General features: G+C 32.0%; 1 protein-coding gene across 2 annotated transcripts in view; it reads right to left on the minus strand.

Moving 5' to 3' along the window:
- Positions 1-12949, minus strand: part of LOC134725806 (uncharacterized) — an 88642-nt gene that overhangs the window by 25212 nt on the left and 50481 nt on the right. For both annotated transcript variants that reach the window (XM_063589973.1, XM_063589974.1), the window contains exons 38-49: positions 12349-12431; positions 11126-11321; positions 9421-9663; positions 8739-8872; positions 6662-6858; positions 5695-5819; positions 4654-4776; positions 3556-3696; positions 2712-2877; positions 1659-1898; positions 1019-1293; positions 384-515 (exon numbers count right to left, since the gene is read on the minus strand). In XM_063589973.1, the coding sequence (XP_063446043.1) occupies positions 384-515; positions 1019-1293; positions 1659-1898; positions 2712-2877; positions 3556-3696; positions 4654-4776; positions 5695-5819; positions 6662-6858; positions 8739-8872; positions 9421-9663; positions 11126-11321; positions 12349-12431 (2055 nt within the window). The remainder of the gene's footprint in view (positions 1-383; positions 516-1018; positions 1294-1658; positions 1899-2711; positions 2878-3555; positions 3697-4653; positions 4777-5694; positions 5820-6661; positions 6859-8738; positions 8873-9420; positions 9664-11125; positions 11322-12348; positions 12432-12949) is intronic.

Here is a 12949-nt window from a genome sequence, read left to right on the forward strand (position 1 = left end):
ATGAATAGATTCATTTTTTTACCTTAAGATTGAGCTAACTCATCTTGTCTAAACAATACATAAAAAAAAATGTAAATTTTTGGCATAAAAAATGAGTGCCCATGCTCCATTTGGCGTATCATTATCAGTTACAATCAATAAATTCAAATACATTGTACTGCAATCACTAATGCTTCAATCATAAACAGAGAATACTATTGCTTACAACCACATCATTTGAACTTAGGTGGAAAGTTGTCTCATTGGCAATCATACCACATCTCCTTATTATTATATAGGAAGATCCAATGATTTACAACCAGACATTTCTTTACTAAATCCAGATGATCTACTTGTTCATTTTGTAAGGGAAGATTACTATTTTACAAATAGAGATAATTTACCTGGTATATATTTCCTCTTGATAGTACTGGCTCCTTGGAATGTAGGTTCTGTCCAGGAGACTGTGGTAAATCTATCTTGACTGTATTCGTACAAGTCTGATGGACAATTAGAAATAGATGGTGGGGTTTTGTCTGTTAAGAAAAATACAAATTTATAAAATAGTATTTTAAAGACTAAAAAACTCTGAAATTTTTGCAGCATGTTATAAATTTATAAATCAATTAATTTTTGCAGCATGTTATAAATTTAAAAATCAATTCTTTAAAATTTGTAATCTAAATAAATAAGTGTAAATAAGAATGTGTCCTCAGTACACGGATGCCCCATCCACACCATCCTTTTTTATGTTCAGCGGACAGTAAATATGAGGGAAAATCTCTAATTTGGCATTAAAATTAGTAAGATCATATTATAGGGAACATGTGTACTAAGTTTCAACTTGATTGGACTTCAACTTCATAAAAAAATACCTCGACCAAAAACTTAAACCTGAAGCAGGACTGACAGACCAGAAAACATAATGCCCACAAATGGGGTATAAAAATAATTATTCATTAACAAAACATTCATTAATTAAATGTCCATTTAGAGAATTATCATTTAAATTAGAAGTTATAGGTGTATAATATCATACCATGTTTAACACAGCTAGTACCCACAGCACATCCATCTGTAGAGGCACGGGATGGATAAACAGGCTGTACTCCCTTGTAATACACAAACTCATTCCAGCGAAGTATGGTGCCAGAGTAAGCAACTCTAGGGGATGTTAAAGTATCAGGGATTTCAGAGTTGAAATCTAAAGCTCGGTTATAAATATTCAACTGACTAACGTATCCTCTGAAACCCTGGTTATCAAGTGGCATTTTTGTTGTAGTATCCAGTTTACCACCAAGGACTATCCAAACACTGAAACAAACAGTTTACAATTTAAAGTATTATAATAATACCTTCAAGTACTAGTTTAGTATCAAATATTAATTTGGCATCTACTTTGAAAAAAATTAAAAGTATTATGTATTCAATATGGCTATATATTTTTTGTTAAAAAGAAATAATTCAACCAATAATTTCCCATGGAATAGAAGTATATTTATTTCCTCAAAAAAAAGAGCTTGTAATGCCAGACCAATTAGATGTAAATAGTATATTGCCAGAACTATTTAAAATTCAAAATTGATTTGAAAATCAAAAATTCAAGTTTTAAAAATTTTAAATTTCAAAAGTTAATATGATAATAGTAAAATCCAAAAATAACATTAGTTTATACTAACTTATGATCAAATGTAAATCCACTGTACATAGAAGTATCACTTCCTTGTCCAATACTGTCTATGTAATAATTTCCACCTGTTTCATTGGTCCATGAAAATACTACATTATGCCAGTCTCCATCGTCTACCTGCTGGTTCGACTGTGTAATTGTAGATTTAACTCCAGCAAGTGTATAAACATTGACACCATTACTGTCAAATTCTACAATCGGCTTGGGATTATCTAAACTATCCATGGAACTGCAAATATAAATAATTGAAATTGTGCATTATATACATTATAAAACCTCATGCTATTTACCCCCCAAAAAAACTAGGAAAATGTTTCATTGCTTATAATTTCATACACCTGTGGGGGTAGAGGAATCACTTGCTTTTAAAATAACATTGTGATAGATGCAAAGAGGCAAACATTCAAGAAAAATGGAGAGATTAATGCCAAAAGGTATTATAAACTTGAAATCAAACCTGAATTTGGTGAGGTTTAGAATGCTTAGGTCTTACACTTTCAATTGTTTTTTTAAGTTGTTTGTCTCTTGGCTGTTTTTAATTTATGCCATGGCGTTATCGTTTTTTTTCTATCTTGAATTTGACTATCTCTTTAGTATCCATTGTCTTCCTTTAACAAAATCTGTGTGATCCTGAACAATAATTGAATTTGTATATCATATATTATAGTTTGACTAATTTCAGCAGTCACCTGTCACCTAATTTATACATGAAATCATCATTTCAACAAAGGTCAATAATACGATTTTCAGGCTTTTAACAACCAAAATATAGTCAGGACAAAAAATTATGTGTCCAGTATCGAGGTAAAAATCAATCTTGGAACCTGTCTGTAACCAAGATTGTACAATAGGATGTGAACATCTCATGTTCTGCTCTTTTCAGTTTCTATTGAAAACTATCATCCTCTTAATTCTCAGCCACATGCAATATCAGATAAGATTTTTTTTTAGACCCTATTGAAATGGTAATCATCTTTTAAGTGGACACTTTCGATTCTTCTCATACGTGACTTAAAACCTGTTTTTGTAACTCAGTACTTACTCCACAGAATAAAGAGTGAAATATGTCTCGTCTTTACCGCTCTCATAGAACCGAACCCACATACTGATAGAAAAACTGGTTGCAGCAAGATTAATCGGGTATGGCAGAGCAGAGTAACCATTACGTGTTGGTAGGTAGAAGAACATATCATAGTTGGTGTCTAATGCTACAATAGAAGAGAGTTTCCATATGAAATGCACAAGTTATTATTGCTACAATCAAAATACAATCTATACAAAATGCATAATTAACAGTGATTCAAAAAATCTCTTAAATATATACATAAAATTCATAAATTCAATATTAAAATTCCTATACATAATTCAAATAAGAACATTTCTTGTCATTCTCTGATGAACAAAAAACTATTTAAACCACTTCAGTGACTGCTTAGAAAATATATTTAGGCTGAATATTTGATTCAAATATTACAAATTATAAATTTCTACTTTAAATCTATCAATTTTTTCTCTTCATGTATAAAATGATTTATTTAAGGTGGTACCTTACACTACAGGGAGATAACTCTGTAAAATCAGCTAAACATTTTAATAACATTGTATAATCAAGGAAATATTAAGCTTTTCAATTATCAAAAGGGTCAAAGTAAATAGTTTGTCAAAATTTTGTGAAATTTAAAAGAGCCAAATTAATTTGAGTCAAGGTGTTGGGTACCACCTTAAGAATACGTCAAACCTATAAAAACAAAATGACTGGTTATTTCCACATTCCTATGAATTGCACCACTCAATTCTGAATTCCTGAAAGGGTCCTTCTGTTCCTCTTTTATGCACAAACTTCTAGGAAAACTTTCACCTGAGAATCATATCAGAATGAAACTTACCTCTAGAACAACCTTCACCAGTTAGACCAAGGTTACATCTACAGTGGTAACCATTGACAACGTCCACACATGTGGAGGCTGATGGACATGTGATCCCTGCACAGTTATTGATATTGTTCTCACAGTTACTTCCATCATATCCTGTAAGGGAAAAAAATGTGTACACAAATGTTACCACTAAACTCTAAGTAATTTGATTTTTTATATGACATTTCAGAGATAGCTGTATTGTATTTGAAGCTTTAAGGACGTCCATCGGTAGTTTCACTGTCGCAAATTTAGTTTACCTGGCAACGCGGAGAAGAAAGAAAATTCCGCGAAAAGATGTTATCTTCTTTGGTCTCTACACTAGGTGACGTCATAGGTATGCTACTGGCATCAAACATAAACACTGGGCTTTTTCTGGCTTCTGTGCCGCTTCAGAATGTAATAAAGTTTGATAAAAAGAAGATTTTTAAGCGCAACAAGTGAGTTTTTTGTTTATTATTGTAGAAATAACATGACAATACATTCCGAAATTCAAAATGTCGGCTTCCTTAGTTACAGACAAGGAGATAGGGAATTTTACGCTGTCATCCAATCAGAACAATTGTTACAAAATAATCGCATTAGAATCTAGATTTTACCATCTGTGTAAGCTACCAAACCTCAAACATATGGTCAAGTTAAGTATTCATTAGTTTAAATTTATAGAAATATATTTTCAAAACTTTTCATGCTTTTAAATCAATTTTGTTGTTGTTCTTTTTTTTAATTCATAAAGACATACGTTTTAATGTCTTTAGGTATAACTAGTAGGCTGTATTATTTTGTTTATGTTTAAACTGTGCTTTACTTGCTTACATTCATGTGCTTCTGTTTCTGCTAGTGCTTTATCTTATTTTATTGCATGTGGATTACTCACTTTCTTACTATAAATACAATATTTAGGGGCCAGCTGAAGGACACCTTCGGGTGTGGGAATTTATTGCTACATTGAAGACCTGTTGGTGACCTTCTGCTGTTGTTTTTTTCTATGGTCGGGTTGTTGTCTCTTTGACACATTCCCCATTTCCATTCTCAATTTTAAGTATTAAGATCCATAAAATAATATCTTACCCGGAGGACACTGACATTGGAACCCAATTCCATTGGTTAATGTTTGACATGTGCCACCATTTTGACATTGGTTAGAAATAGCACAGTGATCTATTAATGTCTCACACCCAGTTCCCTTGAAATCTGAAAAAAATAAATAAAAAAAATTCAATAACAAACTTGTATGATTCTAGTTATCTATGTTCAAAGTCACCAAAGTAGCAGTGTTTAAATTTAATAAATCTAAACACTGCTACTTTTTTAACTATTTTAATCTTTAAATATTTCTGGTTTATATACATGTTTCATCAGATTAAATGTTTTTGTATGACATATGAATTTGTATGCATGCTTTTTCAATTGAAATTATGACCTCAGCATGAATTCTCAATAGCATACAAACCCATATTAATGAGACAATATCTTAAATCTGATAATTCTTTTAAAGTCATTACAAGGTCATGGACCGACCTTTGGACATGGAGCAAAAAATTCAACTCCCATAATCAACATCTTGGCTAGCCAAGGGTTACGATTAACTCCCCTTCTCTTGGATCATAACCATTTGCTAGCGTATATGATAATTTAATGAAAAAAGATCTATTACAATTTTCTGTGCTATTAATAAAAATAATCAGAAGATGGGGTATGTTTGCCAATAGGACAACTATCCACCAAAGTTCAAATGAAATCAATGAAAGAAATTATAGGCAACGTACCGTACCACCTTCAACAATGAGATAAACCCATTATTAAACATAACAAAATGGCAAAATTAAAATTGTTATATGATAACAGTCATTTAATTTCTCTAATTTTAAGAATAAAGCATTGAGCTTCATTACCAAACTAGCTTTCCATACATATACTAAGAGAAAATTGAAAATTGAGCTTCTGTACTTTTTTTTATACTTACTGCCATTACAGTTACAGGTTGGGGGTGCTCCTGTAACACACTGTCCACTGGTACGACAAGGATTAATACTTACTGCCATTACAGTTACAGGTTGGGGGTGCTCCTGTAACACACTGTCCACTGTTACGACAAGGATTAATACTTACTGCCATTACAGTTACAGGTTGGGGGTGCTCCTGTAACACACTGTCCACTGTTACGACAAGGATTAACATCCCGACATATATCTGGAGCATTCTCACAATGCTTTCCGTAAGTGTTCATAGGACAGCTGAAACAGAATATATTCTTAGTTTATTCTTAGTTCACTAAACATTACCTTGAAAAATTGCCTGTAACTAACATCTCTACTTTAGAAATATTCCACTATAATTAACCTTTAGTATGCAGGTGGTGTCATGTTACATCCTATGCCCCAAATCTGCTTTTATTGGGAGGGGGACTCCAATTGTATTCCATACTTGAAGAGGTAATTAGTAAATTGTGTGATATTACATGAAATTTAAAATAGCCAGGCTCCTTCAACCTAGGGCCATTTTTGTATGTTTAGCAGATCTAGTTTTATTTTGATATTAAATAAAAGTTTGCAATTTAAAGTCAGACATTAACATAAATCATAGAGGAGTGTGCTGTCATCTCTATCTGATATTCAGCTGAGACGTCTTAAAACTTGTTAACAAATTGGTATAAACTTGGTGGAATATAAATTCTACTGTGCATATTGAAAATGTTTGATTCTTTTTTAATACTTGTACTAATTTGAATACTGTGGATTAATTTTCATTCAATAGACACCAATGGGTAAAAAATTAACAACAAATTCAAATGTTTCAATGAAATATAGTTATAGATTTGTACACTTCAGAAGAACCTTGAAATAAAATAAGCACAATAGTCCATTCTGACAAAATATTGAAGTTTCATTGTTATAGTTCCCAACTCTTTGCAAAAATATGCTCTATACACGGACCCATGTGTATCCGGAAGAACGATCTTATTAGGCAATCCCAATACACTTATCTTAATAAAAAGTTACCTTTTCAATTACTGCATGCTAATTGCATGTTTATAACAAAATCAAGGATAACACAGTTCTGATTTTAGAATACTTACTTGCAATAGTAATCATTAAACAGGAAAGAACAGTTAGATGATGCTGGACAAGGACTGGACAAATAACATTTGTCTACAATATCTTGACATCTGTCACCTGACCAACCATCTAGACATGTGCACATGAAACTGGCTACGCCATTCTGACATGTACCTCCATGGAGACAAGGGTTACTAGCACATTCATCTATGTCAATCTATCATGAGAAAAAAATCAACTTTTAGCAATCTTGTAGAAGTTAATTCATGTTAAGTAAAGTAAGTTAAATCAAGTACACTTATTTAAACAGATCCTAGAAGGTTAATTTCACAAACTGTTTGCAAATTTTATTGCATGTGTTATTGTGCTTTTTAAGATCAGAACTCTACAGGTGTCAAAGTGGTATAACAGCAACATGTAAAATATTTATATGAATGAAAAATGCCAATGCCTATAAAAGTGCATGCAAAATACCATTGACTTATCATAAATGGTTCCCTTTAAACTGAAATTAAAAACAAAACTAGAGGCTCCAAAGAGCCTGTGTCGCTCACCTTGGTCTATGTGAATATTAAACAAAGGACACAGATGGATTTACGGTATGCCAAATTGGGTTTTGGGTGATGGGGATGTGTTTGTAGATCTTACTTTTCTAAACATTCTTGCTGCTTTTAAAACATTATCTCTATCTATAATGAACTTGTCCCCGTAGATTCAGCAGAAAATGTTAGTGAAAATTTACAAATTTTATGAAAAAGGTTAAAAATTGACTAAAAAGGGCAATAACTCCCTATGAGGTCAATTGACCATTTTGGTCATGTTAACTTATTTTTAGGTCTTACTTTGCTGTACAATATAGCTGTTTACAATTTATCTCTATCTATAGTAATATTCAAGATAATAACCAAAAACAGCAAAGTCTCCTTAAAATTACCAATTCAGGGGTAGTAACCTAACAACAGGTTGTCTAATTCATCCGAAAATTTATAGATCTTGACCTGATTAACAATTTAACACCTGTCAGATTTGCTCTAAATGCTTTGGTTTTTGAGTTATAAGCCCAAAACTACATTTTACCCCTATGTTCTATATTTAGCTGTGGTGGCCATCTTAGATGGTATGCCTGGTCCCCAGACACAATTTTTAAATAAAATACCCAATGATGATTGTGGCCAAGTTTGGTTTAATTTTTCCCAGTAGTTCCAGAGGAGAAGATTTCTCTAAAAGATTATTAAGATTTACGAAAAATGGTAAAAAATTGACTATAAAATGCAATAACTTCTTAGAGGGTCAATTGATCATTTTGGTCATGTTGACTTATTTGTAGATTTTATTTGGCTGAACATTTTTGCTGTTTACAATTTATCTCTATCTATAATAATATTCAAGATAATAACAAAAAACAGCAAAATTTCCATAAAATGACCAATTCAGGGCAGCAACCTAACAGCGGGTTGGTTGGCCAGGTCACGCCACACATTTTTTAAACTAGATACTCCAACGATAATTGTGGCCAAGTTTGGTTAATTTGGTCTGGTAGTTTCAGAGGAGAAGATTTTTGTAAAAGATTACTAAGATTTACGAAAAAAGGTTAAAAATTTACTAGAAAGGGCAATAACTCCTAAAGGGGTCATCTGACTATTTTAATTATTGTAAACTTATTTGTAGATCTTACTTTGCTGAACATTATTGTTGTTTACAGTTTATCTCTATCTATAATAATTTTCAAGATAATTACCAAAAACAGCAAAATTTCTCTAAAATTACCAATTCAGGGGCAGCAACCCAACATCTGAAAATTTCAGGGCAGATAGAATTTGACCTGATAAACAATTTGACCCCATGTCAGATTTGTTCTAAATGCTTTGGTTTTTGAGTTATAAGCCAAAAACTGCATTTACCCCTATGTTCTATTTTCACTTTAAGCCAGGTGAGCTAAAAAAGAACGTTCTGAAAGTCCACTTGCCAGGCTATGTAAAAGACCATATTTATTTACATTAGGTATGTAGGAAATGGTTTTATGCAAGAGAAAATTATGCAATAAAGTTACAAGTGATGTGTAAGTCGAGTATATAGATTTTAGGTGTATACACTTACTGAACAGTTTCTGCCTGTGTAACCAGCTCGACATTCACACATGAAGTCATTTACACCATCCACACATCTATTTGTTCCTGGGAAAGTACATGGACTAGAAAGACAATCCTGGATGTTGTCCTGACAAATGGAACCTAGAAAAACAACAAATGGACAGATTACATGTGAAGTATAATTATAGTGTGTTATAAGGATGTTTGAGAGATCCAGACTAACAAGTATAGGAGTTCATCATAAAACTTTTGGTACCAAGTTTTGTAAATTTTCTATAAAATGTTCTCAAGTCTAGAAAAATGTGAAAAAATCTTTAAACAATTACATAATAGAAAATGCACAAGTTCAACAGGAGTTTTCTGTGAAGTCTTGTAGATTTTGTTTGATAACTTCTGAAGGAGACAAAATTCTATAATAGTAGGTGTCTAACTTCATTTATAGATTGCTGGATCTACCTGTGTTACTACAAATCCTAGTTTTCAACACTGATGCACATAATACAATAACCCTGAGCTTGCTCACATGAAGTTAAACACTTCCCTTATATAAACAAGATTGAAAATGTTGTCTGGTTGATGATTATTATCAGAGATCATAGATTTTCGTGTCTTGTCTCAAACATTCAAGAAGAGACATGAACATAAAACTATTCATATTAAGCAGAAAGACGACTTAATGTTTAACTTACCATCAAATCCATCAGGACAGTCACACTGATAGCTGTTCAATAAATCCCTGCATGTACCTCCATTCTGACAAGGGTTATTGGTTGGACAGTTATCAATGTTATGTTGACACAGGGAACCAGTATAGCCGTTTGGACAGTTACATCTGAACCCACCCAGTATATTGACACAGTTTCCACTATTCTGACATGGGTTAGGGTAATTGTTACAGTAATTCTGGTTGGTGCACTGTCTTCCTTTAAAGACTGAAATAAAATTGATCAAAACATGTAAGGAATACTTATCATGTAAATACCCCAAAATACACAATATAGTCATGCGCAAAAGCAGAATAAACAATTTTGAAAAAATCTAGTCAGCTGTGATTGTGTGATCAGACTTCGAATAAGTTCTATCACATAAAAACTAATAGAGCATGAATTCCTAGATATATTATAGGGTTCAGTGGGGCATTCATTGATTTGAGGTATCTGAAAAACCCTGTTACATATACCATAGTAGTTCATTAATTCCTTGGGTAAATAATTGACCATTGGTAACACATTCAGAAGGGTAAATATTGACCTTTGGTATCAATTACAGACTAGTGAATAATTGACCTTTGAAATTAAAAAAAACGTGGGAATAATTGACCTTTGGAATCAAATACAGGCAGGAAATTCATGATCACCTGTTAAATTTTGTAAACTTCCATTATTGTTTTGCTAGGCATAAATGATCTGTGAAATAATTTATCACTTTATAAATTCTGTGTGTCCAAATGACTTCCGTGAAATGCTTTCTTCAGGAACCAGAATTTAAATGCAAATGTTTAAATATCTGTACACATTAGAAGCTAAATGACCAAAACTAATCTAAAACCTAAAAAGAATAGACTGATTCATCTAATGTCAGCTTAAATTGAGAATACTGCAACCTTAGTTTCTTTGTTGTAATAACATGAACTGTTCCACTTTTCTGCACTTGATGGGCATTTGACATCAATATTCTTAATTGATGCTCTGACAAGACCAAATATTTAAGGAATTACAGTACTGTAGTTGAAGAGTTGCCACCGTCAATTGTAGATTTGACGGTCGCAAATGCAGTTTTACTGGCGACACGTAGCGGAGACAGTAAAACGGAGATTTGCGACCGTCAAATCAAAATTGACGGTGGCAACTCTTCAACTACAGTACTGTTATTCCGATTCTAATGCATTACAAAATGAAAAAATCCGATAAAACTTGGAAAAATGTCTAAATATGTCAAATAAAAAAAAAATCCGCGAAACTTCATGAATGATTTTGGCACAAAGACGTCATGGCTAAATGTGACGTCATACAAATGAAAACTTACAAACTGGACGTTATTACAGTACCTGTACGCTTCAAATTCAGATAAAATTAAATTAAAACGGTGAATTCGAGGTAGGTGTTTTTTTATTTTCGATTATATAGTAGTATTCGAACATTTGTTGATTCATCAATTTAAAATGGCGGGTCCCTCCTTAGTTACGCCAGGTCAACTGTGGATTTGACGGCAACTTTTAGCCAATGAAAAAAATTGTTACATCCAAATTGCATTAGAATTGTAAATCTAAAGCTTGTTTAAAATATGAAGAGATATTAACAAAAAAGGACCAAAAATTATAGACAAATCTGGTCAAAGAATCAGAGCTTTGCATGTAAAAATGGACAAAATATAACAGAGAACTTGCCAATTTACCTTCATTTGCACTACATCTATAGCGCACTTCATAATCTTCACAGCCATTATTGCCACTATTGGTACATTCTAAACCATTAGTACTACATGATAATGATAAAGTATCTCCAGTTTGGTAATCGAAAGTCAATGTTTTGTTAAATACACGACATTCGGCTCCTACAGGTTCTGTACCACTGCATAGATTAACACCATACTAAAATACAAAATTTACAATAGTTATTATGATAATTGAAACAAAATTGTATGTAAACAAATACAAATTTTACTTTTGACAACTGCATTTCAAATGATTATTGTTTAAAGCCAAATTAATGTGGAAGACGCTATTTGAGGATTGTAATGAATATACTTATGTAGATAACCTGTTAGAAGGACGCCATATTGAATATCTTCAGATTTTATATAAATGTGTATCAAAATTATAAATAACAATGTTTAATTTCAAAATGTTCAAAGTGGAACTTGTACTTAATGGAATGAATTCTCTAGTACATTGATCACTTGATTAACCAAGAAAAAATACAAATTTAAATAATTAATTATCACAAAAATATTTTGTTTAACAACTTGGTGCCAAAAAATAAGGGTATCGATGGTGAAACAACTGCATACCAAATATCATTGACTTGTCATTAGTGTTTCATCTTAAACTGACCTAACCACAAACTTTAAACATGCCAACTATGCAAATGATTCAAGTTCAATGATTGAGGGATGGGTCATATCTCCAAAGAAATGAGATGACCAAATGCTTAGGCAACTAATTAACTTTATCTGTTTAATATTATTTTTAAAACACATGCTTAAAACAAATATAAAACATAAATATATTTATCCATAGGACACCATCTCCAGCTAACACAAAATCACATTTCCTGTGTAGTGCACTACAGATTAGGGTCAAAAACCCTCATTTGGCATATGATTCAAATATACATAATTTTTCACCCAAAGTTTCATTTCTGAAAATTTGTTGGTTAATTTAAGTAAACAATGACATCTAAAGTATTATTTTGTGTCGGAGTAAGGCTTATTTGACATACTCTCTTAATTACAGGTAGTGATTTGGTGGTTTGACTACTAAAGAAGTAGAAAAGTAAATTAAATTAAATCTGAAGCCAAATACAGGACAGAAAATTAATAGATGGACAAACAAAATGCCCCAATAATAATAGACATAAGATTAACTATTGTTTTTTCATATAGATACCATTACTTACTGTTGTTAATGATGTTCGTCTTTCATTGTCACCATTTCCTGTATCTGGACTGTCAATGTTAAACCAGGGGGTGTAAAAATCATCTACAAAATTATATCTTCACTGTTAATATACTGCATACCTTTATGTAAATTTCTTAATGCTGTTTCATAAACTCAATAATCTAAACTAAATCTAATTGAAGTGGAATTCAAATCTAAAGGGATTGTCAATACAAAAATACAAAGATGATAAAGAACTCATCAAATGGTTGATCTTCTTAACTTCTTTCATCTAGTATCAATAATGAGGGGGATAGGACTTTTATTGGGAATCCGGGAACGGGTGTTTTAAGTTCAGGATTTCCAGATTGTCACTTTCGTGATGAGGGAATTCTTCTTTTTTAACTTCAGAATGTCAGAATTTATTATTTTAATATTAGGGACCTCCAGATTTTGTTTTTTTAAGCCTGGGATTTCGGGATCAGGACCCCTCCTAACCCCCCTCAATAATAGCCTTGTGATAATGAGCAGCAACTTAAGTCAATCATATACTGTAAATTTCGAAATTATTGTGATATTTCATTATTGCGAAAAATGTGACAGGGTTATAATCATTATAA

The sequence above is a fragment of the Mytilus trossulus genome, chromosome 7 (assembly GCF_036588685.1).
Source record: "Mytilus trossulus isolate FHL-02 chromosome 7, PNRI_Mtr1.1.1.hap1, whole genome shotgun sequence".
NCBI classification, from domain to species: domain Eukaryota; kingdom Metazoa; phylum Mollusca; class Bivalvia; order Mytilida; family Mytilidae; genus Mytilus; species Mytilus trossulus.